Raw genomic sequence first — 27,468 nt, 5'->3', positions numbered from 1 at the left:
AGCTGGCAACCTCGTGGTCACGGGCAATTTGCAGGAAATCAAGGCAGGAGAGGGGAAGGGAGCGGCGGTCGGCCCATTGCGCAGAAGCCTCGTCGTCCTGTGCGGCAGGCGTCCGTCTCCAGTTCCCGGAGGAAGAGGCGGGCGCAGGGGGCGGGACGAACGAGCCAGGCACGCATGAGTGACAGGTGCAGGCCCCGAGTGACAGGTGCAGGCCCCGCTCTGCCTGACTCGGAGCCTGGACGCTCCCGCTCCCCGAGTCCTCCTTCCCACCCCCAGCACGGCCCGGCGAGGCGGGCGGGGCAGGGAGGTGGTCCCCCCTTGAGCCGGCCACTCAGTCACCCCCTCACTCGGTCTGCTGTTCCCTCTCGGCCCCGAGGACGCTCTCCCGAAGCAGACGTCTCCACGGAGAGGCGGTTCACTGTCCCACACGGCGCACCCCTCGGTGGGGGGGCCGGGACGTGGCAGCCTAACCCCGTGCCTGGGCGCACGGCCCGCGGGCTGCAGGACGCCCTCCCGGCCGCACCCCACCCCATGCTTCCCAGACGGCAGTGGTGTCATTCCTGTTTCACAGGCGGGGAAACTGAGGCTCGGGCTCAGCCTGTCACTGAAGGAGAGTAATCAGTCAGGGGCCAGAGGCCCGGAGCCCCACACGCCCACCTCCGGGCGCTCAGAACCACCTTCCTGGACCCAGACCCTTCACGTGGGACCTCGGGGGTCAGCCGCTCCAGCCGCACCACCATCGTGCACGTGGGGAAACAGGTCCCGCCAGGACATACCGCCTCTGTCCCCCACTGACCTGCGCCCCTGGAGGACAGAGCGGCCTCCGATTCGCTTCCCGGTCCGCTCTTCCTGGAACGAAAAGCTGAATGAATCAGCCAGCGAGGGAATGCCGCCATGGGCGGGTCTGTCTCCGCCTGAAGCCCCCCCGCGCCTGGCACACAGCAGGGGTGCGGCGCCCTTCTTGTGAAGGAGGGACAGCGCCCTGAGAGTCCCGGTTGAGGCTTGGAGCGGTCGTGGTCCTGGCGTTTGTCCCCTCCTCCTGCTGGTGGTGTGGATGGTGGAGTTGGCCACGTTTCACCGTTCACGTTCTGCGTCCATCACAAGGTCAAAGGAACGAGGCATTCCCGGTCCGTAATGTGCGGGTCTTTCCGCGCCCACCTCCCGTGCCCGCTGGCACTCTGAGCGACCGACGTGAACGTGCTGAGGGGGTGGGTCGGGGGGGCACGGAGCTTCCTCCCCAGGCGCAGGAGCAGGGCGCCGAGTCGCAGAGGGCAGGCCGGCCTGACCCGCCCCTGGGCAGAGGCAGCTGGCTCCACGGCTGGCTGAGGCCACCCCTGAGCCAGCTGGCACGTGCCCAGCGCTGTGCTGCTCACTGGGAGGCGGGGGACAGAGGGAAGGGGCCTGGCCGTCCTCTGGGATGTCCCCCGGGTGCATCACGGGCTCCAAGCCGAGCGAATGGCCCTGGGCAAGTCACTCGGCCCCCCGGCCCGCCATGCCTCACGCATGAAAGGGAACAGTAGTCGTGAGCACTCTCGGAGCTCCTGAAGGGGTGAGTAAAATCGGGACCCCGCGGCACACAGCACGGGCTCAGCGGTTCGGAATTTTCTCCATCTGACGATCCCTCTGCTCACCCAGCAGGTATCCGTTGAGCCTTTAAAAGCTGGAGCAAACCGGAATGTTTAGAAGTCGATTTGTTATTGAAAATTAAAGTTAAGTTCCACAAAATAGCAATGAGTTAGCTGCCACCTTACTTTGCAGGTCGGGTTAGTGCCTGCACCACACCCCACGCTTGTCCATCCTGCCCAGGGTGGACCCCGCGTCCGCCTCCGGCCCTGGGCCCTGGAGGGTGAGGGCGCGGTGTGCCCCGCCCCGTGCTCAGCCGGGACTGAGCGAGTGGACCAGAGAGGTTGGTCCGGGGGGAGGGCCAGGACCGCTGAAGGTGGGGCCGTGGCCTCCGCAGGGCGGTCGGGGGGCATGGGGCATCCACTGTGCCCCCAAGCCCCACACGCGGCCCTGGGGGGTCCCACGTGCTGCCTGACCCGCCCCAGCCGATCCAGAACTTTTCTTCCTGGTGATCTTAATTGTTTTTGCTTGGCACTTTGGGGGGGGGGTCCAGGGCCCTTAGTGTCTATAGTAGGGACAGGCGTGGGGGCACCCAGTGGGGTCCCAGGCCGAGGGTGGGGGTCACGGCCTGAGTGAGGGCCCATGGGGTGGGCGCTCTGGGTGCTGCTCACCTGTGTCCACATACTGTGCCCCTGCCCCAGGGGCATGTGGGGACAACCTGTGTGGGGAGGCGGGATGTGGGGGACCCTCTGTGGGAGAGCCGAGCCCCCTCGTCCCCGCCTCGTCCACTAACCTGGGTGGCATCCTGGCCTCCCCGCGGCCCCCAGGGCCTGCGCCTGCTTTTCCCTTCGGTTGTCCCCCATAGCTTGAGACCCCAAAATCTGAAATTAAAGTGCCCCTTCCTCCTGTGGGGCCCTGCCACTCAGCTCAGCTCATTATCCTGACTTACTAACACGAGGGATGCTGGCTTTGGAAGAAGGCTCTTGTTTTAAAGACGGGGGCCCCTGGGAGTCCCCTCTCCTGGGGACTGTCCCCGAGACTCTGGGAGAGAGCAGGACGCCCAGGGCAGTGGCTGGCAGGTGTGGGTGCCCACGGGCAGGGCCATGGCCAGTCCCGGGCGGGGAGCTCTGAACAGACCCGTGCACCACCGTTGGCCAGGCGGCCGCCGCCCCTGCAGGGAGATGCCAGCCAGCGACCCCTCAGGCTGGACGGGATGAGAACCCGCTCCCAGTCCCCTGTCTGCCCGGGGGGCTCTGCCCGAGCCCACAGTGGGCGCCTTGCCACCGGCCTTGGGTCCCGCCTCCGCTCTGCAGCCGAGAGCCCGCAGTGGCTTCCAGTTGCCCCCAGGGCACCCGCCGGGCGCCTGGGTGCTGCTGAGCACGTGGATGCCTCGAGTGTCCCTCACCCCGATTTGTTACCGTGCCTGGTCCTTGGCTTGCATTCGCAGGTGGCGGGGGCGTTGGGGTGACTCGCCCCAGCTCTGTGCCCGGTGCCTCCCTCCCTCCCCTCCAGTCCTTGGAACAGGGAAGGCAGCTCTCGCTCGGCTGCCTTGGGGGTGCGGGCAGGGTGCTTGGTGTGCCCCGGGCCAGCCGAGAACGAACGAAATTCGAAAGCGGCTCCGTCAGCACCGCTGTGGGCGCGAGCCGCGTTGCAGCAGGACGTGGACGTGGGCTGGGAATGGGGCCGCAGGGACGGGGTGCATTTCCCTGGGTTTTAACATGAGCCCCAAGGGCCCCGACGGCCCTGTGTGGGTGAGCGCGGGGCAGCGGGCTGGGCGGCACGTGGCACCAGCCCCGCCGTTCCTGGCTGCGGGCAGGCTGCGGTCGGGTTTCATTGGCGAGTTACAAACCGGCTTCGCCCAACGGTAAAGGTGCCGCTCACGCTCCGTTAACATTTACCGGCGCCGACTGAGGTTGGAGCTCTGTCCTCTCTGCCCCACGGCACGGTGACTCCACAAAGAGGCCCCACAGCCGCTCAGCATCTGCAGGGACGGGAGCGACGTGGCCTGCTCCTGGCCATCCTGCCCGGTCCACTCACCCAGCCAGGCGCGGCTTATGAACCACAGAAATGTGTCTCGCACTTCTGAGGGCCAGAAGTCCAAGGTCCAGGTGCCGGCATGGTTGGATGAGCGGCCTCTCCGGGGTTGCAGGCGCCTTGAGTGGGGGAGGGGGCTAGGCATCTCTCCCCAGCCTCTCTTACGTGATGATGAGGGCTCCACCCCCTGCCCGAAACACCTCCCAAAGGCCCTGCCTCCAACACCTGGTCGCTGAGTGTCAGGCTTCCAGCAAGTAGATTTTAGGGGGACACAAGCATTCGGACCATAGCAGGTGCCTTCTCGCTATGTCCTCGGATGGCAGAGAGACAGGCAGCAAGGCCTCCTGATTTGGTCAGGTTTTAAAATGCTAGCTGTCTGAGTAGTCGCGTAGTAGAATCATAGTGAGGTTTTCGTTTGCATTTCCCTAATAACTAACGTTGTTTAGTATTTTTCCATTTGCTTATTTGCCATCGGCAGGTCTACTTTAGGGAAGTATCTGTTCAGAGCTTTTATTTATTTTGAAACTGGGTTATTTTCTATTATTGAGCGTTGAGAGTTCTTTTATGTATTCTAGATACAGGGTTTTTCTTTTTTAATCAGATAAGCAATCTGCTTGTATTTTTTCTCAGTCAATGGCTCGTTTTTTTCATTCTCTTAACACCGTCTTTCCAACCTCAAGAGTTTAAAATTAAGTCCGGTGTATTAATTTGTTCTCATATGAATTACGCTTTTGGTGTTGGATGGAAGATTCTTTGCTTCACCCTAAGTCGTCCAAATTTTCTCCTGTATTCTAGAAATTTATAGTTATACATGTTAAATTTAGGTCTCCGATGCATTTTGAATTTTTTCTTTTTTCTTTTTTGATATGGGGCAATATATAGAAGAAAGTTATTTTTTGTTCGTAATGTAGGAGTATCTACTTGTTCCGACACCATTTATGAAACAATCATCCTTTCTCCACTAAATTAATTCCCTTTGCTGAAAATCAGGTGGCCGTGTGTGCGAGTCTATTTTCAGACTCTCCTTGGTTTTATTGCTCGATCGGTGTAACTTAACATCTATGCCATGCTGTTTGGACTGCTGTAACTTTGTAGTAGGTTCTGAAGTCAAGTAATAGTAGTCCTCCACCTTGTTCATTTGATGTTTTTATTTGTTTCAGAGTTGTTTGGGCTGTTCTGGGTCCTTGGCATTTCGGTGTGCATTTTTAAACCCTCTTGTGAATTTCTACAAAAAAAAAAAAAAAGCCTGAGTTTTTGATTGCGGTTGTAACTGAATCTGTAGGTCGGTGTAGGGCGAACTCACGTCCTAACGATACCGAGCCCCAGGTCCATGTCTCTTGCTTTACGCAGGTCTTCCAAAACCTCCCTCAGCAGCATCTGGACGTTTCCAGTGTATAGGTCTCGTACCGCTATTGTAGCGTTTATCCCCGAGCATTCCTTTTTATCTTGATGCTGTTGCAACTGGCATTTAAATTTCTGAACGTCGATGCCTAGTCTGTCGGACTACAGGGTTTTTGTTTGTTTGCTTGTTTATCAGCCTCGCATCCTGCAACCTCGCTAAACTTATTCATTAGTTCCCACAGCTCTTTCTGTAGATTCCGTGAGAGTTTCCATGCAGATGATGCTGCCGTCTGCACATGAAGGCAGTGTTATTTCTTTCTAATCTGGGGGCCTTTTATTTCCTTTTCTTGCCTCGTTGCACTGGCTGGGACTTCTAGTCCAATGGCGAACAGGAGTGATGAGAGAGAGACCCCGCCTGCCTCGTTCCCGATCTCAGGAAGAAAGCATTCAGTCTTTCGAGTACGGGGTTGCCGGTTGTTTTATGTATTTGTTTGTTCATTTTGCTTTTATTTTCATTTTTATGGAGAAGGGTAAAAGTTTTTTCTGAACTTCCAAATTTTTAAAAAGTTTTAGCTGTTGGTTTTTTATAGATACCTTTTATCAGGTTCAGGAAACTACTTTCTATTTTTGGTTGCTGAAAGTTTTCGTTGTGCATAGATGCTGAATTTTGCTCAATGCCTTCTCTGTCTGTTGAGACAACCATTCCAATGTTTTTCTAAGCAATACCCAAGTGGGAAGCAGCCTTGCATCCCTGGGTTAACTTCGACTCGCTCATACCATATTGTCCTTTTTATTATGCTCGGGATTGACTTGCTCACACTTGGTTAAGTATTTTTGCATCTGAGTTCAAGAGAGAGCCTTGCCGTTCGCTGGCCGCCGATGGCGTGGCCAGCTCCGCGTGAGGGATGCCCCTCCCCGCTGGGCAGGCTCGTGGAGTACGCATGTGGCCGTGCAGACCCGCCTCTTCGTCAGCCGGAGGCAGTGACGATTCCTACGAAAGGACACTTTAAGCACCCCAAACACGCCTACGTTTGTGTGGGCTTGGAGTCCTCGCCCACCTCCTCACCCTAAATCCCCCGCCTGCGGTGGTGTGGCCATCCCCTCATGCGCTGGGGAGAGCCCCGCATTCGGGATCCGAGATTCGGGGGTGCTCTGGTCATTGCCCTCCTGCGGGCCACAGGGGGGACATGCGTCCAAGGCCAAAAATATTCCCACCCTTTTTTAATTCCCACCCGTGAACTCCTGTTTTGAGACGCTCTCCTCCAGAAATAGCTCGTCATGGGAAAATGGCTTTCTCCCCAAAGATGTTCGTTGCAGCGTTGTTTATTAGTCGAGAAGGAACGGGGGTGAAACTCGCAAGGCTAAGCGAAGAGACGAGCTGAGGCGGTGCGTCTGCCAGGCGGGGGGCGCAGCCGCCGTGGGGGTGACCGGGGACGATTACAGCAGCCCCCAGAGCCCCGCGTGCACCCTCAGCAGGAAAACCGGCGACAGAATTTCTCTGCGTAGCTATGTGCGTATTTTAACTGTGAAAAAAGGAAGCTAATGTGCAGGAAAAAAAAAGGGTGATCGTTTCCTGGGCGATGGCTTCCTTTTTATTTCTCTAGTTTCCAAAATTTTTTTGGGCGAGTCTATGTCACTTTCATGACTAAACACTCGTAAATCAAGAGTCGGAATCGCGTTGTTTGCCGTCCCCGAGGCTGGAAGCGCCCCCGAGGCGCCCGCCGGGGGGCCCCTCCCAGCGCCCCCTCCTCTGTCTTCCAGGCTTTGGGAACCATCACTGCAGTGCCTGTCACAGGTCCTCAGGTCAGCTCCTTGCAGAGGTTGGCCGGGCAAGGAGCGGCAGTCCTACCTCAGGTAAGCGGCCCGCGGGCGGGCCCTGGGCCGTGCGTCCGTCTGTCCGTCTGTCCGTCCCCGCGCTCTATACCCCCCGCCCCTCAGCACCCAGGTTGTGGGGGCAGCTCCGCCCCAGGGCAAGTCGGCCGGCCTCTCGCCTCCTGGATCGCGCGTCCGGGGCCGGCGCTGCCTCCCTCGGGGTTCTCGTGCCCGCGAGCGAGAGGGACAAGGCCCCGCACGCCTCTCTGCACCCCGGCGTGTGCACACACACGCACACAAACGTGCACGCGGCGTGAGCCGTCTCCGCCGGCGCCCGGGACCTCTGCCAGCCCCGGCCTTCTGTTTCCCGCCTTGCTTCTCCCAGGCTTCTGACTCTGTTTTATCTTCACTGTCCCCCTCCCAGCAACCTCTAGACGTGCCATTGACTCGGTGGCCTCCAGGAGGCTCAGCTCGGGCCATAAGGTGCCCAGCGCACACCTGGTCCGGCTGCTGCCTGCCGTTGTCACAGGAGGCCACATGGGGAGCGTAATAGGCAGGCCGCAGTGGGGGCCAGCCAGGCGGGGAGCAGCCACGGGCCCAGAGCAAGGAGAGAGGGTGCAGGGCGGGAGGCTCCTGCAGGCGGAGGCGGGGGTCTGGGTCCACGCATGGCTCCAGGGGGCACAGGCTGAAAGGTCCTGAGCTCTGGGGTCCCCTGAGCACTTTTTCTCTGGCTTGGAGCCCACACAGTTTGGGCCGTGAGCCGCTGGCTGAGCATCTGTTCCCAGCCCGGCCCGTGCCGCTGGGCCTGGCTCGTGCCGCTGGGCCCGGCTCACCCACGCTCAGATCCGGCTTATGCGGCATTGGCATTGGCCGGCAAAGGACAGAGTGGCCCAGCCTTGCCGTGAGCCGGAGACAATAGCCGGGGTCCTGGTTGACCGCCACTCACCCCTTTGCCTGGTCCTCTTCAGAGGCAGGGAACAGAAGTCCAGAGCTGGTGACCACCAGCCGCCGAGGCTGGCAAGGGCCAAAGGGCCTTCCACACGCAGAACCGGAGTTGGTGTCGGGCTCCGAGCCCGGCGCCGGGCAGCTTTGCCGCCTTGTGGCTTGACGTGGACGGAGATTCTGCGCTGACCCTTCCATCCCCTCTGCTCTGCACCGTTTTATCCGAGTTGAGCTGGGAGGATCTCGGGCCCAGAGTGACGCTCCCTGAGGCCCCCGGCCAGTCAGCCCTAGCTCGGGATGGCCTCTCGGCTCTTGTCCCCTCACCTCTGACATGGGAAGTCCCTGAGCCGGGTCAGGCCGGGGCCCGTGCTCTGTCCTCCCCGAGTCTCGGCTCTGCTCCGGGCTGCGCCTCCGCCACGCCTGTCACCACCCCCACCACGTGTGTCTGACTGACCATGCACCTGTCCTTCCCTCCGCAGGTTAGGCCAAAGACTCTGATTCCAGACAGCCTCCCCCTCACCCCAGGCCGGGATCGGCCACCCCAGCAGCCCCCGACGTTCCAGAAGGCCACCGTGGTCAGTATCAAGAACCCCAGCCCGGCCCTCCCCACCGCCAACAACACCGTGAGCCATGTGCCAACGGCCGGCGGCCGGCCCCAGGCCCTCGCCGAGCCCGGCGCCATCTCCTCCGCTCTGAGCGGTGCCGGGGTGGCCTACGCCATCATCTCCACCGCCCCCAGCAATGCCGCCGCCATCACCCCCAGCACCGCCGTGTCCGTGGTCAGCGACAGCATCAAAGTGCAGCCCCTCCTCATCAGTGCCGACAGCAAGGTGAGGGGGCGCCCTCAGGCCGGCCCCGGGCGCGCCCGTGCAGGGGGGGGGGGGGCGGGTGTCCGTGGCCCGAAGCATGGGCCGGGCGGAATGGACGACCAGACATGGGCCGGGCGGAATGGACGACCAAATGGCGGGGCGGTCGGGCGGCCTAGCGAATGGACGGGGTGCGCGTGAGCACTGGGATCTGGGCGTGAATCGACGGGGGCACCAGTCAGTGGGCGTGTGCTTGAAAGACTGCGGGCCCGAGTGCACGGACACCGGAGGAAAGGGGCGATGCCCCCGGACGAAGCGCCGCGCTCGCAGGAGGGATCGACTGACCGATGAGACGAGGGGCCGCGCGGGCGACCGGGGAGGACCCAGCACGGCGGGGCCTCCTCCGGCGGAGGGAGGTGGCCCAGGGCTTTTTGGACCGCAGGCCCCTGAATGGAAGCGCGACGATGTCTTGCCGAGATTTAGAGCTAAAGCTAAGCCCCTCCCGGTTCCCCTCTGAGCGCCTCACGGCTCCCGGTGGAGGCCCGTGAGGCTGTGAGGACGGCGCCACTTCCCGCCTTTGGCCTCTCGGCCTCTGCCCTCTGTTCCCGGTGTGGGGGCTGCCAGGCTGCCCCGCTCGTGGTCACGGCCAGTGTCCCTTCTGCCTCCCAGCTCGAGTGCTGGCACTCCGCGCTCCTGCGACCACGCGCTGTTGGCGCACGGCGCATTTCTGGGAGCATCGTGCTCCTGAGCCCTCCCACCCGCGGGTGGTCTCTCCGGGAGTTCTCAAAGCCTAAGTAGCCAGCAGGGGCTGTGTGTGGTCAGATGGCAGGTTCCAGTGAGGCGGCGTGCACCCAGGGCAGCACCTGGTCCAGAAGGGGTGCTGAGCAGGTATTTGCTGGCCGAATGTACCCATTTCACTGCAGCCTCGCCAGCATTTAGTGTTGTCATTTTAAATATTTTTTTTTTGCTCATTTAATTGGTGCAAACAGATGCTCTTTCTTGAAAGTTGAATTATTTGGTTATTATTAAGCGTCGATGTTTTTCCCTGTGCTTTTCAAGAATTCCGACTCTGTGCAACTCATTCGAGGACGTTCTCTGACCTTTTTTCCTCCTGAGACTACTAATGTTTTTCTCCCCATGAATGTAAGAAAGGGCATTTTTTTTTTTCATCCAGAGAATTCTGGGGTTTTAAATTGTGATGCAAAGAAGAACAAAGAACGTTCCCTTCAGACAGCAGCAAAAGAGGATGCATCTTCTCTGCATCAATAGGAGCCTCAAGTCTGCGAGATAGGCATCACACATTCTTAGAGGGGAAAAATACAGGTTCACGTTACTCCTGGTTCAGGGCAGACCTTGGCCGGTCGCGCCTGGTGAATTCCTTTCCCTGGATTCATGAAAGATATTGATTCTTCTCCAATTCCTTGTCCAAGAAAATAACTGAAATGAAGAGGTTCTGGCCCAGGCTTGGCTGCAGAAGTCGCTTTTAGACTTTTCAGCCTCCGACCCTTGGATCGAATCCAGTGAGAACCCTGATCTCTGGTGAGGGTCCATGATGGCAGAAGTGGGGCCGCCCCGGGCGATGCTGGACGGGATCTGGAGCCGACGCCCCCCTTCTCCACATCCCCACCCCACCCCCGCCCCGCCCCTGGCCTTGGCCTTGGCCTTGGCAGGGCTCCTCAGAATGAGAAAAACATCATCGTCCCTACCCGGCCCTCAGGCCAGGTTTGAGAGCCTCAGACACAGTGGCCAAGAGCCCCGGTGGGGAGGCGGGGAGCGGGCGGCTTGCAGCGCAGCCGGCCAGGGCCGGAGGGAGGTGTTTGGAGGAAGCGGAGGTTCGGAGAGGCAGAGGGACCTCCCTGGGCCACACGGTGGGCAGCAGCAGCGCGGGGTGAACCCGGCCCTCCTGGTCCCTGAACCAGGCCCGTTTCTCGCGCTCGGCGCGAGCCTCCTCGCTCCTCTGTGATCCCGCCATTCGGGCCCGTGGCCTTTGTGCTGGACACACCGGGCCCTGGGCTCTGGACCCCGCCCCGCACCCCCCGGCCCTGGCCACTCTCAGCCTCCCCCTCCCTCCTCACTCCCCCCTCACCTCGTCCCCCCTCACCCCTGCGCCATCTTCCAGGTCATCATCATCCAGCCTCAGGTGCAGGCTCAGCCCGAGGGCACCGCGGAGGCGCGGCCACCCACGGAGGCGCCATCTCAGGGAGCGCAGGCCACCAAAAAGCGGAAGGAAGATCGGCCCCCGAGCCAGGAGAACCCCGAGGTAGGCCGGCCGCAGGGCCTGGCGCCGGTGCAGGGCACAGAGGATCCCGTGCTGCAGCAGGCGCTCTGGGCGGGGCCCGGGTCTCCGCCGTCTGGCCTCACGGGTTCGCTGGCCGAGGGGCAGTGTGGGACGACCGCCAGACTAGAACCAGACTGGCTGGATCTGTGTCCCAGCGCGGCCAGTGTCCGGAGGCGTGCCGGGCGCAGGGGCAGGTCGCGTCTGATCCTGTCTTAGCAATGGGAGATGCAGGTCCCTCCTCCTGGCCGCACTGTTGGGAGGCGGCATGACAGAGCCAGGGCTCTGGGTGGCTCTGCACCACCCCCCGCCCGTCGGGGCCCACTTGTCCCTCTCTGCCCGGCCATGCCTGCGCTCAGCACTCGCAGGGGACAGCGCTGCTCTGGGCAGCATGTGGCCCCGAAACAGCCCTGGATCTTCTGTCAGGCCTCCCCGCCCCCATGGCACCTGCTGGGGGCCAGCACAGGACCCTGAGTGCCTTGGGAGCCAGCTGCCGCCCAAGGCTGGCAAGGAGGTGCAGCTGTCTCCTGAAGGTGCGCGTAGAACTTCTGGAAATTGCACACAGCACCCCCCTCCCTAAGCCACGTGCGGGAGGAAGGATGGGCGGGCTCTGCTGCACCCTCGTGATGCACGGCTAACGCGGCCACATGCCCTGATGGAGGCGTAAGAGTCAGCAGCTAGTTCAAGGCCATTCTTTGTTGAGCGAGAGAGACGCTCATTCAGCTCCAGGGCGGCACCGAGTGCCAATGTGTGTGCGGTGAGGTCTGGGGCCGGCTCCAGCCCAGGGCTCCCATAAGCACCCCGCCGTCTGCCGGGGTGAGGGGGGGTCTTGCCACACCCTTAACATTTGGGAAGCTTCTTTGGGTGGATTCTCTTTGTTCTCTCAAAGTATATCTTGGTCAATTATACAATTAGTGCATTTATACAATTAGTGTAATTACATCTAACTCCATAATTAGCATAAGTATATGCAATGGCTTACATAGAACTTGCAATTACAATACATCTTGGTGTAAAAATTCTTTCATTAAAGTTGCTCTTCGAAGGGGGCTGGGAGCAGTTGTGCTCCAGACGCGGGACTTTGTGGCAGCCTTGGAACCGTTTGGCGACAGCCCCGATCAGGGGAGCTCGGGCCAGAGCAGCAGCCACCTCAGAAGCTTCGTCGGATGAGCCAGTGGGGAGCCCGGGTCGTTGGCTGGGGGCGCAGATGTTTTGTTTGAAGAAACCCTGATCGGGGCCCGTAAGGCGCGGCTCGTCTGTCATGGTGGCTTTGGGGCAGTGGCTGTCAGCCCCCCAGTGCCACGAGCCCTGCATGCCTGCGCTCGGGGCCCCATGCAGCCCGTGGGGGCCAGTCCGGGGTTGCCCCGGGGTGCTGAGACAGCACAGGACGTGCAGAAGGGGACACTGGGTCTGCCAGGGCCCGAGAAGGGCCCTCGGGCCTTGTAGGAAGGAGCACACGGCGGGAGCGGCCGGGCCCCGAGCACCGTGAGTGCAGAACCGCAGACGAGGACAGCGATCGGGGGTTTCCTGCTGGTGCTCAGCGCGGGTCAGGCCCAGCCCTCCCCGTGCGCGGGGGGCTGTCGTGAACCCAACGGGTGGGGAAACTGAGGCCCAGAAGCAGTGACGGTCGGGGCCGGGAGCCACAGCCAGGCAGTCGGGCCTCTGCGCCTGCTCCAGGCACCTCGGTCCTGTGCCTCGCTGGTCACGTTAAGGGGGAGGGGTCAGGACTGGGGTCAGAGCTGGCCTGCCCAGGACAGGCGCGGCGAGGCTGACCGCGGTCTCTTTCCCTGCATTTCCCGCAGGCAGCTCCCAGCCTTTCCTCCAAATGATCATGATTGGTATGAAAAGGTCCTTAGCGATCGCCTTCCCACGGGGTCACTCGGCCGGCCTCAGCCTCCCCACCCTCACGTCCGAGACATTCCAGAGACTGTCTCCCTCTTCGCTCTGGCTGCCGGGGGGCTCACGGCCAAGGCTGTGACCCACCTCTAGCCATCGTACGGGGCCCCGGCCTGCGGCGCGGAGCCGGGCCTCGCCGCCGTTCTTATTTTCCTGTGCATTATTCCCCCCTTCTCCTCACTCCCTTGTTTATTTTGTTGTGTGTGCATGCGCACTGCGAATCCTTTTTCTGGAATCAGAGTGGATACCTGTAATTAGTGCTAATCTCGGGTGTGTTCTGCTCTTCCCGTGACCAAGGTCAAGAGCTTCTCCAAAGGACCTGTTATGACTTCCTTTTTGAGGGTTGAGGTGGCCCCACTCACTCCTGAAGGACACCTCATGACCCTACACCCGGGGGTCCCCGGGGATCGGGCACAGCCTCACCCACCCAGTCTGCATCCGGCGGGACGCATGTGCGTGTGGCTCTCGTGTTGAACCCCCACAGCCACCCACGGAGCGGGGACTGTAACCCCGTTTTAGGATATGCAAACCCCAGGCTCGGAGCAGCCAAAGGCCTCACCCAGGAGTGTGCCAGGAACTCAGAATGGAGCCTGGTCTGGCCTTGCCGCAGCCCTACGGGGGCCTCCTGGCTTCGGCGATGACGGATCCCGTTTATGTGAGCACGTCCCACCCACGGCAATGATTGGGATCATTAGAATGAGGGCCAGAGAAGACACAGCGGAGAAGCCTGAGGCCTGAGGCCAGGCAGATTCGGTCACGATCAGACGCCGCCCTCCTGTTGTCTGGGCTCGGCCGGAGGCTCACCTGCAGCGTCCTGCAGTGAGGGACTGTGGCTCGTGACGAGCCCGTCCGTGTCTGTGACGCTCTGGGGCGTGTGATGTGCATTCGCGTGCCCGGCATCCTCTGAGCCTCACGGCGGCCCCGTCAGCTGGGCAGGGAGCTGAAGCTTGGGCACTCAGGCGACAGTGCCCGCCCTGGGCAGTACAGGGACACAGGCGGTCACCCCGAATCTCTGCCGAGGCCTCGTGGCCAACGGCGCCGTCTCGTCTCGCCCGCGCCCTCACAGCGGCTCGGCGAAGCAGGCGGAGCAGCAGAGATGGCGTCACAGAGGAGGACAGTCGGGCTCGGAGAGGCCGGCCGTGTGCGCGGTCACAGGCTCCCTCTTGTCCCGAGGCCCGCACCTTCTTTAGGGCAGCTGTCTTGGTCTCCGGCTGCATCTGACCGAGCTGGCCGCCCTCAGACCACCATGTGCCCCGAGGACGGAGGGCCAGGCAGGCAGGGAGATCCAGCCCTGAGTGAGCCCTCGCTGTCACCCCAGCCCCGGCCGCCTCTCTAGGCGAGACCTGTGCGCACATGCCCCCCCTCCCTGCCATCCCTGTGGCCACAGTTCCCGTTCCTGCCTCGCCTCTCCCCGGGCTCTGGTCGCCTCGCCCCGAGGTGGCTTCCTCCCTGCATGTTTGCTCTGAAGCTGGAAGAACCTTTCCAAAATTCAAAAGTAACCAAGTCACCCCCTTCTTGGAATCCGTCAAGCGCACCCCACTCAGGATGGCTGGTGGGTGTCCCGTCTGCTGCAGACCCACCAAACAACAGATGAGATGTCCGCAGAGGCGATCAGGACCTAACTACATCGAGTGTCCCAGAAACACCAGCAGGGGGCAGGACCGACGCCCAGGCTCCAGGCTCAGAATCGGGGGACGGGGGCGGGGGGGGGGGTGGTGGTATATCTAGGAGGGAGGTCGGCTTTCGCAGGCAGCGGGTCTCAAAAGTGGGTCTCAAAAGTTTTTCGAGCAAGACAGGGGTGGAGCCAGGTCTCGCTGCTTATCCAGGAGACAGCCTGAGCCTGGGGCCGCAACCGTACCTGGGCGGGGGTGAGGGGCGGGAGTGGGGGTGAGGGGCGAGGTTGAGGCAATTGCAAACTCGCTATAAGGGAAGGGTAAGCAGAAGGGAGAGAAAGCGAAAAATGAAATGAACAGAAAAAAAAAAAAGGTGTGCCCCAGATGAGTCTGTAGTCAGAATTCTAGAGCACACAGAGAGATCTAAGGTAAGAATGACCATAAAGTCAATATTTGGGACATGTATTTATTTGAGATGAAGCTAATTGTTTTTTGAGATGAAGCTGATTTTGTGGAATTCTCTCTCGATGACTTAAAAATAAGGATGTTTAGCATACTCAAAGAAGTTGTTAAAAGGAATAACAGCCACTTGAAATAAATAAGAAATAATGAAGCAAAACAAAAAACACGAAAGTAAAACAAGATCAGATTAATATAAACATTATTTGAAAATATGGTAATGAAAAACTTGCTGACTAGTGGAAATAAATACAAAACTTACTAGACAGGACAAACGATGTGGCACTACAGGTATAGCACGGTTATGCAAAGAAGTTAAAAAATGTGGATTTATATACGTGTAGGTAGATAGGTCGATGATGGATGATAGATGTGAGCAGGTAAGAGGCAGGAAGGCGGAGAAACCTCAACTTCATCTCATGGGACACAGACGGAGGGGGAGGGGAAGAAACAATAATTGGAGAGCAGAAGCTAAACAGTTTCCAGGGTCCAGGGGCATCAGTGTGAATTCTTAGATCAAAAGCTGCCTCCATCTATCAGACAGGATTAATAAAAGTAAATCACGAAAGCTAGAAACCAGTGTCAAAAAAGAAAAAAAGAAATCACAGAAACTGCTAGATTACCCGCCGAGGGGTGACAGACGCACGGCTGGGCTTCCGGCAGCAGCCGCCGCCAAAAGACAGCAAAGTGACCCCTGCGAACTGCCGGGGACAGTCGCTGCCCACTCAGGAGTTTGTAGCTGGTCAAATTGGGTTGCAAGGGCAAAGTACAGACTTTTTGGGGCATGGAAAGGCTAAGGGTTTTGTCACCCACCAAACTGTCGTGAAAAGAACTGTGCTTTAGCAAGGCAGTGAAGCCAGGCCAGGGCAGTGGGTGTAAGAAGCCCCAGGGAACACAGCAATTTTCAAGTGACAGGGAAGTTTATTTAAGCGTAGACTTCAAAAAATCGCCAGCTTCGTTTTTCACAACAGGTAAAAGGAAAATTCTAGGCAACCAACGTTAACAGGTTTGTCAGAGATGTTTAGAGGGAGTTCGAACATACCCAGGTCAGTGTCATTTGGGGGAGAAAGACAGAAATATTGACTAGCCTTAGGCTTCATTAGAAAAACGTATGGTTAAGAACATACGCTGAAAACATCTAGGATAATCGCTAACAATGATAAAATTCCACCTAACATTTTCATATCGGCAAAGGAAAAAGAAGTAAACGTGGGACTTCCACTCCCTCCCCGAGAAGATGGGAAAGGGGGTACACAGAAAGGGCTACAAGCTGAAAATACAGAATGAAAGGGAGGAAATAAGTCCAGAGATCATCAACAACCACAATGCAAATGAAACAGGGGTCTGCTCTTAAAAACAGCAGAAATGAAAAAGGGGCAAAGACTTAAAAATAACCCAGTGCAGCTGCATACTGCTTGTAAGACGTCCACCTAAAAAAAAAAAAACAAAAACAAAAACAAAAAACAAACAAACAAAAAAACGTGCAGAAAGGTCGAAATGCGGGAGTGGAGAAGATGTATTATGTAAACGCTAAAGGAACGTCCATCAAGGGGGATGGTGGCCGAGTTATAAGGCGAATTCGACACATCCCCAGGGACTTCGGGGAGAGATGGCTAAGTGGCCAAGGTGCTGTGGAGAATGAAACATGAGCTGGAATTCTTTAGGAAAAAAACGGTAAAAACCATCGCAGAAATACCTGTGTAACTGGGTGAGCACAGGGTGCTATAGGGACAGTACAGCAAGGGACGAAGAAGGCAGAAGTAAGAAAAGTAAACAAAAAAAATGAGCTTTTTGAATATGAGGAAGCGGCGCCTACAGAAGATGCAGCACGTGGGTACCCGGAGGCCGCGCCTGGGGGCCGATGGCGCAGAGTCAGCCCCGCGGACGCCCAGGCTCCCCCGCGACGACGTGGAGTTGGCTGTGACGTGGGCAGCTGGCCCCCGTGACCTGCCTGTTACCCGTCCTCGACTGAGCACGAAGTTATCCTCTGCGGAGGAAGTGGGGAGGGAGCAGAAGCCTGATGGGACCGGGAGGCAGGACCGGAGGCTCCATGGTGCCCCCCGTATTTGCCCAGCCCAGCCTTCCCAAATCAGGTCGGTGATGTGGCTGTCAGTCCTGGGGGCCTCCTAGAGTCCCTGCCACTGTTCAGTCAGCCGCAGGGCCCAGAAATGGTATGGAAACCAGGTGGCATCCCACCGAGCCCTGGATTACTATTGACCGGCTAAAGCTACAGAAGTCACGTCCCGGCTGCAGAAGCCACGTCCCGGCTGCAGAAGCCACGTCCCGGCTGCAGAAGCCACGTCCCGGCTGCAGAAGTCACGTCCCAGTGGATGTGCGGCCACCTTCGTCATGTCGTCAGTCCCAGTCTTGCAGGAAGGAGAACAAACATCGTGTAGGATTGAATTTTATCGATGCCACTCCTCTTGGTGTGGCGATGCTTCGGCGTTTTTAAAATGTAATTTAAGGAAAGTTTACTGAAGTAATACTTTAATTTACATATCGCACGACACACTAGGTACCAGGAAAACTTGACATGTACGCCAGGGGGAAATGGTCAGGCGGCATTAAGACGCGACCCAGTAGAGTCACTGATTTTCAATGGAAACCAAAGGGATCCTTTAGGTGTCCAGAAAAAACAGCCAGGTGACTTTAAAGGGAGAGCGGTTAGGCAGCACTGAGATCCGGAATAGAGCAGAGAAACGTCTGCTAGATCCTAAGGAGAGAAAGAGTCGTGGATTTTCTGCCCAGCCAAGCTGGCCTTCAAGTTGAAGGGCTGCAGATAAAATCTGTCAAGAACTCAGGAACTGGGGCTTTCATGGGCCATTCACGAGAAACTACGAGAGGCTCCACCACCTTCGACCACGAGACAACCGGAGCCACTGGCATCTCATTTAATTAACTACGGAGTAAAACAAATCGGGTGAGGAAGAGAGTCAAACTATGACACACTCCGAAAATGTGTGAAAGACTCGTCTAAGTGACTTGGGAGAGGGAGGGAGAGAGGGTGGGAGGTGGGATAATCTCTCAGGTGGTCTCGTCTGTCATAGTTGGGACTTGAAATGAATCAAAGAATATCATTTAAAGCTGGCAAATCGAGAACTATTTTTAACAGCATAGAAATACAAAATTAGAAAAGAGCGAACAGTCGCTATTTGAAATAACACAGAAGACCCAGGAAAACTGAAGAAAATCTCCTGTCGACAGTCAGAGAATTCGGCATGGCAGTGGGTATGATACCAACGCATAAATGCCAGTCATCTTTACAGAAATACCTAGACACACATTAGAAGCCCATTTACTATAGCAACAAAAAGATTAAATTTCTAGGAGTCATCATAAAAATAGCATTCAGCACCCACTTGAAACATTTAAAACCCCTGAAGACAAAAAGAACAGAGAGGCACAGCGTGGTTTGGGTAGGAAAATTTAATATTTTAAAGTCGTTGTTACGTCCTCATTTAATTTTTAATTTTAACATCATCTCAGTACATGTACCAGGTGATTCCCACATTCTCCTAACTGCTCGAGATGGTTTCTGAACTTCACGTGAAGAGATTAGGAGAGCCGAGGAACCCAGGGAAGGGATTCCGACCTGGCGGGATTTCCGTAAAACCTGCGCAGGAAGCGTGGCGCTCGCTCGTGCCTAGGCAGGCAGGTGCGAGGAGCAGAGCGGGAGACGCAGAAATAGACGCAGATACACAGAGATACGCGTGCAGCAACTCGTTATATGATCGAGGTGGCTTCCTAAGTCAGTGGAAAGAGGAACTTTTCAATAAATGGTAGCAGAGCAAATGAGCAGTCACCTGGACAAAGGAATCCACGCTTCGCACCCTACACCCCGAGAGGAGTTCCATATGGATCAAACGTTTATTGTGAAATGCGAAACCATAGGTACTAAAAAACACACAAGCAACTCAGCCTAGAACCTCAGAGTCTCTAGCCAAGAGTCAAAAATCCAAGCACCGCAAAGGAAAATATTGATAAATTCAGCTACGTACACGTTTTTGAAAGTTGACATGGTCCAAAAAAAAATTGGGGGAAAAAAAAAAAAGCCCCAGCGTTGCCTCGTTCCCACGTCTGTGAGTGAGCTGTGCCTCGTGACCTCCCCTCGCAGAGGACAGAATGGGGAGGGCGGAGGCCACAGGGAAGCCTGACGGGCACGGCTCGGCCCGGGGACCAAGGCCAACATCGTGCTGATAGCACGTGGGGGGAAGGGCGCCTCAGCCCTGCGGGCCTTTTTCCCAAAACCCACGGCCCCAGGGGAGCTGAGAAAAATGTCACACAAATCCCAGTAGCTGGACATTCTGCAAAAGGCCTGCCCGGTCGTTCCCCAAACCACCAAGGTCAGCAGAAACAGGGCAAGTCCGGGGACAGTCACAGCCCGGGGGCCGAGGAGACGCGGCGACTCCATGTAACGTGGCTCCTGAGTGGGGTCCGGGGCAGGGGGAGGCCCCGTGTGAGCAGGAGCCCAGCAAACGTTTGTTGAATGAATGAATGAATGAACGAGTGAACAAATGAATGAATGCATGGGGAGGGCCGTGTGTAACGCTCCTCTGTTTCCTCCCCTCAGAAAATCGCCTTCATGGTGGCGCTAGGTCTGGTCACAACGGAGCACTTGGAAGGTGAGCGTGGGCATGCGGGCTGGCAGGGCTGGCCCCGGGGTGGGGTGGGGGCCGGGCGGCCTGCCGAGTTGGCGTCAGGCAGACGCAGTGGGTCTCCGGGCCCCCAGGCCAGGCGGCAGGGCCAGAGTGTGTCCCAGCGTCCTGCTGGGAGGCTGGCCCCAGGCTCGGGAGCGGCCATGAGGAAGACAGAGCCTCCCCCCACCCCCGCCCTGCTGGCTCTGTGCTGGCGGGAACCCCGGTGTGGTACTTCCTCCTCTCTCTGGAGGGGCCACGTGGGGGTCCCCGCACCCAGACTGGAGGCACGGCAAAGCGGTGAGAGGCGAAGCTGGAGCCTGGGCAAGTTACTTTGCTTTTCTGTGCCTCAGTTTCTCCATGTGTAAAGCGGGTAATGACTGAACCTTGCTCGTGGGCGAGGCGTGCCCGGCATGCCACCTGCCCTGCTGTCCTGTGGACTCCTGTCTGCACTGGTCGAAATCAGAGCCTTTCTTTGTTTGAGCGACAGGTGGGCGTGGCCCTACAGGCGCTGTGTGGCTTTACTGACTGGGCCATTGCAAGTCAGCCGTGACCAGCGCCACAGACGCTCAGGGCCCAGGAAGCACGGACGCCAGCCCTCTCGTGGCGCTCGTGACGCGGAGACCAGAGAGGCTGGCTCACTTGCCCGGGGTCACACAGCCAGTCGGTCCCAGGTCCAGGCTGGAGTCCGGGTCTCCTGACCCCCAGCCCATGTTTCCCACGGCGCCGACCTCGCTGGCTAAAGATGCTTTATAAAGTGCAACCCCCGCCCACCCCGCACCAACCCCACGCACGACAGTCTGGCTGTGGGAGGGAAGACTAGTCTGCTTTTCCGTCTAAAAGTCGAGGCGGCGGAGGAAACGCAGGAACAGCACAGTGCCCAGCAGAGGTCAGAGTGCTCGGAGCTGGCGACTCGGGGGGAGCCCCTTCCCTGCCTCCTCAGCCTGCATCTCCACGCTGCATGGTCGCTGTGGGCACCGAGGTCTGAGCGCTTTGCTCATATGCTTGTGATTGTTGTGATTTTTATTAGTCTTCATTTTGAACCCCCCCCCCCCAGCCCACCCATGATACCGTAAACAGTTATTTGTTTGGACCCCGACTTCTTCCGCAGAGGGTCTGAGGTGCCTACAGGAAACACACAAATAATATTGAAAAAGTTTAAAAGGAGAACTCAGGTCCAAGAGACAGAGATTAGAAAGTAATGTCAAAACAGCTGTATCCACAACAGCAGGTCACACAGGTCCCACCTGGCAGACGGAGCAGAAGGGAGAGAGAGAGACGGACAGACAGACACGGGGAGAGAGGAGGAGGCAGACATCATGCAGGGGTCACTGTCACTGTGCGAACCGCGCACCACACCTGCCCTGGAAGGGTCTGTGTGAGGCCTCGTGGGGCAGCGGCTGTCTGAGCGGCACAGGAGCCCCAGAGGCCCGGAGCCTCACCGCGCCTCAGCCAGGCCAGCGTCCGGCCAGCGGGCACCTGGTGTCCCCAGGGTCCTGGGCTGTGTGACGGCACACAGAGCCCCGTGCCAAGAGCGGGTACCCGGATCCCGGATCCCGGTGCCCGGCGCCCTCCTGCCCATCGGTCCTCCAGCCTGAGGCTGGCGGATCCGTCCTGCCTCGGAGCGAGCGGTGGCCTGGGGCCGCGTGTCAGGAGGGGGCGCCGTGCGGACGGATGGGCCACGGCAGGCGGGGCGCTGGTGTGCGGGGCAGGAAGGACCCAGTGACCGCTGCGTCCGTGCTTTTCCAGAAATCCAGAGCAAGCGTCAGGAACGGAAGAGGAGAAGTACAGCCAACCCTGCCTACAGCGGCCTCCTGGAGACGGAGGTGAGGCCCCGCTGTCACCCAGGGCCCCGCCCTGGCCCTCGCCCGCCCTGCCGGGGTGGGGGGGAGGTGAGGCCCCGCCGTCGCCGGGGTCCAGGGTTGGCAGCAGCCTCGCCGCACCCCGTGTTCAGAATCCGTTGAGAGGCGGTGCAGGAAACCAGAACGTGGTCGTGTCCCTCACGCGCGCTGCGTGGGGCGCGAGGCTTGGCCGCAGGCCGCAGTGGTCATCAGGCCCGTCACCTGTCACGGGCAGCGGAGAGCAGCGCCCAGGAATCGCCCCCCGGACGGGAAGTGGTCTTCTCGGGGGCAGCCTTCCTCTGCGGAGCAGTGTCCCCAGAGGCCAGGGCCTGGCACTTGCCGGTCCACGAGGCTCTGCAGGGCCTGGAGGGTCAAAAAAGTGCCTTCTCGGGGTGTTGGTCAGTCTGGGCCAGCTGTCCCGACCCTGTCTAGAGCCGCCATGCCGACGCCCCCCCAGCCTCGCCCAGAGCAGCCGTCCGGGGCCCTCCCCTGGCCCTCGGCCAGCCCGACCTCATCCGGAGAGGCAGGCTGACGGCCAGCCGCGTGGCTCCAGGACAGCCTGAGTGATCAGAGCCGCCGTGAGCCACCAAGGTTGGGCTCGCATGGCCTGTGGTGGTAGAGCCACCCTTCTGGAATGCACCGGAAACCTCCCTCTGCACGTGGAGCTGTGGGCACCAGGATTCCTGGGCTGCGTGCCAGGAAGTGGGTGTCAGGGAGCCAACCCCCGATGCCCCTCATTTCCCCACCTGCCTCCAGGGGCAGCTGAGGAAGAAGATGCAGGAGACAAGGGACAAGTAGCTGTCGGCTTTGCCACTGATCTGCCCGAGTTCGGGGTCCCGGGCGTGTCCTTCCTGGCTGGGAGCGGGGTGGACGCTGCCCGCCGAGGGGCGGAGCCTTTGCTCACGTCAGCCCCCGCGACCGGCCGCTCCCCAGCCCCGCGTGCCGCGTCCCCAGCGGCCGTCCCCGGCTCTGCCCGGAGCCCGGGTGGGCAGCGCGGCCCGGGCGGGGCGCGCAGCCGCGGGGGCCCCGCACAGCTGGGCGGTTCCGTGTTGTTTTCTGTCCCCTGCAGAGGAAGCGGCTGGCGTCCAACTATCTCAACACCCCGCTGTTCCTCACAGCACGAGGTGAGTGCCCGGGGGCCATGGTCTCCCCCGCTGGGGCCAGGGGCCGGGTCGGCTTCGGTGGCCCCCTGTCCGGCCCGAGTCCCCGGCCTGCCCCGCCCACAGCAGTGACGCGGCCGCTCTCCGGTGGGCCGTGCGTCACGGCTCCCCGTGGCCTCCATCCCCAGCGCTGCTGCGGGGAGGAGGCCCGGGGGCGTGTGTGCCCGTCCGACAGGTGCAGGCACTGGGGCTCTGAGCGGGAGTTCGGGCGGGCCGCCCACGAGGCTGAGAGCCAGGGCTGCGGGCTGCCCGCTCTGTCCCACTCCTGGGCGCCGTCCTGAGCAGAGAAGCAGGCCCAGTGGTGCCAGAGGCCACTGCGGCAGGACCTGCCCTCCACAGGGCGGGCCTGGGCGGGAGTGAGGGCCGTGTGTGGGAGGGGCCTCCCCCGCCCACGCTCCTCCCAGCACCTGTGTCTCTTGGCTACAGCGGGCCGGCGGAGGCAGCACCTGCTGCCGCCCAGCCCTGGAGAGAGCTGCTCTCCCCCCCAGGGCGGGCAGCAGAGGAACCTCCCCCGCTGGGCCGGGGGCTCTTGGCCCACGCCTCACCACCCTCGTGTGCCCGCCCTGGGCAGCGCAAGCACCTGGGCTGCATGCGGGCGTCCAGCTTCTCGGCCCAGCCCTGCCTCTGACGTCGGTGTGGCCAGGGCCGGGCCTTCCGCCTGCACCTCGGGCTCCTTCCGGCCGGCAGGGTGCTGCGCCTCCCTGCTCGGGTAGGCCGGGGCCTGGCCTGAGACCCCGCAGGCCACGCGGCCCCTTCCCCTCCGCCAGCCTCGCCCCACTGCGAGACCTCAGAGCCCAAGAAACTCGCGTCCGCAAATGCGTCCTGGAGGTCGCTTTTTATTTTCGATGAGAAAAAACAAACAGTCTTCGGGGCAGGAAGGGACCGCCTGCTTCCAGGGACCGTGTGGCTCTCGGCGTGTAATGGTGCCTTCCCGAGTCGCGGTTTACTGGCGTGCGGAACGGGCCCGTCACGGCCTCTGCCTCGCAGCTGGGCCAGTGACGCCGCGGGTGAACGTGGCGGCACTCTGCAACCTGGGGTGCTCTCCACACACGGGAGCCGGTCTCCCCGCTGCACGGGGCGACCTACAGACAGGCCTGACCCAAAACTGAAAGGAAAAGCATTTTTTGTGCGCATTCGAGCGTGTGGTTTGTCACTGTCACCTACTAGAGTGAGGCGTCCAGGCAAAGAGAGTGGAGGATGAGTCACTTTGCGGGGTCCGTGGCACGGCCGACTGCTGGTGTGTTCCCCAGGGAGCCCTGGGGCCACAGCCGTGCCCGAGGCAGGCACCCTCAGCCCCGTGACGCCCGGGCAAGCCCCGGCCACCGCGGCCTCGGACTGCTGCCCCCCGCCCATGCCCACTACTAACCTTCTCCACCCTTCTTCCCTGTGCTAGCCAACGAGGACCCCTGCTGGAAGGTACGTGCGGCCTCTCTTCGTTCCCGGGGGTGGGGCGCGCTTTCCCGTAGTCCCAGACGGGGCCTGGTGTCTCGGCGCTCAGGGCGCGGGGACCTGGGAGCCACGAAGCCCGAGGGCCAGAGCCAGTGCTGGGTGCCGGCTGGGCTCTGGCTCGCTGTGCGACCCTCTCGGGCTCTCACCACGCACCCCTCAAGGTGCTAGACTCGGCAGTCCCCAGGGGCTTGCCCCCCGCGCCCGCGCGGCTGTGATCCCGTGAGGCCCTGGCTGGGGGCAGCCGCGTCTGAGAGCCTGGCCTCGGAGTGGACTCAGCGCTTCTGGTTTTTTCTTTTTCTTCTTTTTTTTTTTTTTTTGGCGAGGCAGCCCTTGGTTGACCTCACTGACGGCAATGGACCTTGTCAGCGTACAATCCCTCATAGTTTTATTTTTTACGCCTGTAGCACCTGGTCTTCCTAGGTGGTCTCCCATCCGAGTACTAACCAGGCCCGACCCTGCTCAGCTTCCGGATCAGACGGGCTCGGGCGTGCTCAGGGTGGCGTGTACGCAGACGCAGTGCTTTTCTTGACTAAGTTTGAGATCTGGTCGTAAAAGGGTTTTCCAGTTCCCACCTGCCTGTAATAACGGTCGATTGCTAAGAGGCAGCAGGTGGTGGGTACAAACGCAGGTAACGCCATGGTGTGTGACCCCTGCGGGGTCACGGATCGCTGCCGGTGAGCCCGGCAGCCCGCCTGAGCCTGGCCAGTGCAGGCGTGAGGACGGGAGCCCGAGTCCCACCCCTGCAGAGCTCACGGGGGTGCTGGAGGGAGGAGCCCCAGATGCGGGTCCCAGCCCCGCCTCCAGCTCAGGCGAGTGGCTCGCCCTCCCTGGGTACTTGAGCTGAAACGAGGTGAGAACAGGGGTCTCCAAGGCCTCGTCTCAGTCTGCCGCCCCCTCCTTCACGGACAGCCCTGGGACCCAGTGTCCTTGGATGGGTCACCAGATCAGAGCTTTCTGGAGCCTTCCACTGTGAAGGTGGAAGGTGCTGCTGACACATGGATAGAGAGCAGACGTGACGTGCAGGGGAAGGTTTCTCCTGGGTGGCGGAGGGCCTTCAGGTTGCGCAGGTCACAGGAGTGGCTCTGAACGGCCCCTCACTCAGGGCTGTCCACGGTGCAGCCGAGACTTCAGAGGTAGTGAGCTCCCTGTCCCCGGGGGTGTGTAAGCAGAGACTGAACAACCAAGTGATGAGGACTGTGCAGAAGGGGCGTTCGGAGTGCCCTGGTCCCCAGGGAGGGGGCGGCTGCGGGGGGTGCCGTGTGCCTTGTGCGGTCAGCCCCCGAGCCGTGGAGCAGGTGTCGGCAGCCCCGGTGCAGATGCGGGAGCGGGGGGTGCAGTCACTCCAGGGCTCTGGAGACGCCGGGGTCAGTGGAGGTGCTATTGAGAGGGCTGGAGAGGCCCGAGGACGGGAGCACGCAGGCCCGGGCCACAGCCCCTTCCCGCAGCAGAGCGCGTGAGCGCCCCGTGGAGGGCAGCTTCGTGAGCACGGGTCCCCCGACCCCGGGTCTGCGTCTCTGGTACAATTCAGACCCCAAAAGGAACTGTTTGCTAAGTCACGGCAGGACCCCCTGCCCTGCCGCCCACACCTGGAGTCCTGGTCTTGGGGTAGAAGGATCGGGGTACAGGGAGCCACCCCATGCCTGATTCAGGCTCAGCGACCCGCCCGCCAGGAAACGTGACCCATAGGTGCCCTAGAACCCTGCCGCTCCTCCTGGTTTCCGGGCCTGGTCCCTCTCTCCCAGAGCTGGGCTACAGGCAGCTTGGAGTGGCAGCCCCGGGGTCTCTGCCCCTGGCCCGGCCCGGCTGACACACCGGCTGTCTTTCAGAACGAGATCACCCACGATGAACACTGTGCCACCTGCAAGCGAGGGGCCAACCTACAGCCCTGCGGCGCCTGCCCCGGGGCCTACCACCTCAGCTGCCTGGACCCGCCCCTCAGGACAGCACCCAAGGGCGTGTGGGTATGCCCCAGGTGCCAGCAGAAGGTATGGGCGGGCCCGAGGCTGTTCCCCCTGTGCTTCTGGGCGGTCCCTGCGGTGGGCGGAGACGGGGGTGGGGCAGAGGAGGGGTGAGGGGCTCGCTGCAGGACGCGTCTCTCAGCCTTGGCACAGGCCACGTTTGGGGCTGGGTGACCGGTGTGGGGACCGTCCTGTGCCCTGTAGGGTTTCAGCAGCATCCTCACTAGGTGCCGCTAGCACCCCCCATAATGGCCATCTCAGACGCTGACCGTTGAAGCCACAGGTGTAGACTGGGCAGAAGTGTTCCTCCGTAGCCGTCTGACTTAGTGACTCCGCCTCTGATCTCCAAATTCCACCCCGCCCCCGGGAAGAACTAGACTAATAATGCAAACCACAAAAAATAGTGATGACACAATGAAAAGTTATCAAATTAGCAAAAACAATGACACTCCCTTCTGGCGATGACGCGGCGAGACAGGTATCTGCCACATGGCAGTGTTTTGTGAAGAGCCCAAGAAATGTGTACGCCTTTTAACCCCGGCGTTTGCTTTGGGGGATGCAGCCTCAGGAAATAATGCAAATACAGATTAAATTCTGTGCACAGAAAAGCTTCTCACCCTTGATTTATAAAGGGGAAAAGATAGAAACATCCTAATTTCCTGGCAGTAAGAGAGGGTGACCTAAATTCCAGTGCTTGCACTCCACGAGGTACTAGGTGATCGTTCGAAATAATTTTCGACAAAGATTTCGTGATTCTTTGGAACTTGTTCACCATATGGAATTAAGTTTAAAAAAATAAAAAGAAAAGCTAGGCTCTGTAGCTGCTGTATAGTTTGATCTTTGGCTATTTAAGGAAAGCTGCAGAGTGAGAACCTGGGAGGTGGGAAGTGCTTCCGGGTTCCACGCCGGCGGCCGGGGGGCTGGGGGCCGCGATGCGCTTACCGTCTGCCATTCACAGGGTGTCTTACTCGTACCATCAGAGTTACCTTTATTTTAAAAAACACTAACTCTGGTGAGTTCTTCCATCCGGGTTTTGTGGGGACCCAGGGAGAGGTGGGCGTGGGAGACCGTGTGTCGCTGTGGGGCTGTCCCCAGTGGGGGCCGCCAGCCCTGCGTTCCGACTGCCCGGGGTCACCGCGTTTCTGCTCCCCACTTCAGCACGGTGGTGCATCCTCACTGGGTCCCATTGGGGCCCTGGCTGTTCCCAGGTCCCCAGGACACGTTTGGAGCCCTGGCGGCAAGCACGTCCCTGCCCTTGAGGAGCTGCTGTTCGTTGGGGGCCAGACCACGAGGCGGGTCCCCTGGTCCCGGCTGAGAGACTGGCGCAGAGAGCTCGTGCGCCCCTCAGGGTGACGCGGCCGGGGCATGGCGGGGCCCGGCCTGTCTGCTTGCTCATTTCCCCTCTGCCCTCCAGGCCTTAAAGAAAGACGACGGCGTGCCCTGGACGGGGATGCTGGCCATCGTGCACTCCTACGTCACCCACAAGACAGGTAGGACTTCCTCGAGGAGCGGGAGAGGGCACCCTTGTCTCCAGGCCCACCCCCGGGGGGCCCGTCGGAGGCTGTTCTGGGCCCCAACTCTGAGAAGAGGGACTGTAGGACTGGTCCTCGCTGCACGGCCGCTACGACGGCGGGGTGGTGTCCTAGGCCTCGTGCATCCAGTCGGGGCTACTGGCTCCCACGAGC

The 27,468-nt window shown here is 60.1% G+C and overlaps 1 protein-coding gene and 1 pseudogene across 1 annotated transcript in view; one reads left to right on the top strand and one right to left on the bottom strand.

Moving 5' to 3' along the window:
- PHF21B (PHD finger protein 21B) overlaps positions 1–27,468 on the top strand; it is a 65,224-nt gene that overhangs the window by 34,255 nt on the left and 3,501 nt on the right. The window contains exons 3-11 of the mRNA XM_036237638.1: positions 6,700–6,792; positions 8,172–8,522; positions 10,618–10,758; positions 19,312–19,363; positions 21,125–21,201; positions 22,286–22,340; positions 23,770–23,792; positions 25,652–25,810; positions 27,198–27,273. Of these exons, the coding sequence (XP_036093531.1) occupies positions 6,700–6,792; positions 8,172–8,522; positions 10,618–10,758; positions 19,312–19,363; positions 21,125–21,201; positions 22,286–22,340; positions 23,770–23,792; positions 25,652–25,810; positions 27,198–27,273 (1,027 nt within the window). The remainder of the gene's footprint in view (positions 1–6,699; positions 6,793–8,171; positions 8,523–10,617; positions 10,759–19,311; positions 19,364–21,124; positions 21,202–22,285; positions 22,341–23,769; positions 23,793–25,651; positions 25,811–27,197; positions 27,274–27,468) is intronic.
- On the bottom strand, positions 24,221–24,338 carry LOC118614323 (annotated as a pseudogene).

This window comes from Rousettus aegyptiacus, unplaced genomic scaffold, assembly GCF_014176215.1.
Source record: "Rousettus aegyptiacus isolate mRouAeg1 unplaced genomic scaffold, mRouAeg1.p scaffold_m13_p_2, whole genome shotgun sequence".
NCBI lineage: Eukaryota > Metazoa > Chordata > Mammalia > Chiroptera > Pteropodidae > Rousettus > Rousettus aegyptiacus.
The sequence above is the reverse complement of the archived record's forward strand: the minus strand, read 5'-3'. Positions and strand labels throughout refer to the sequence as shown.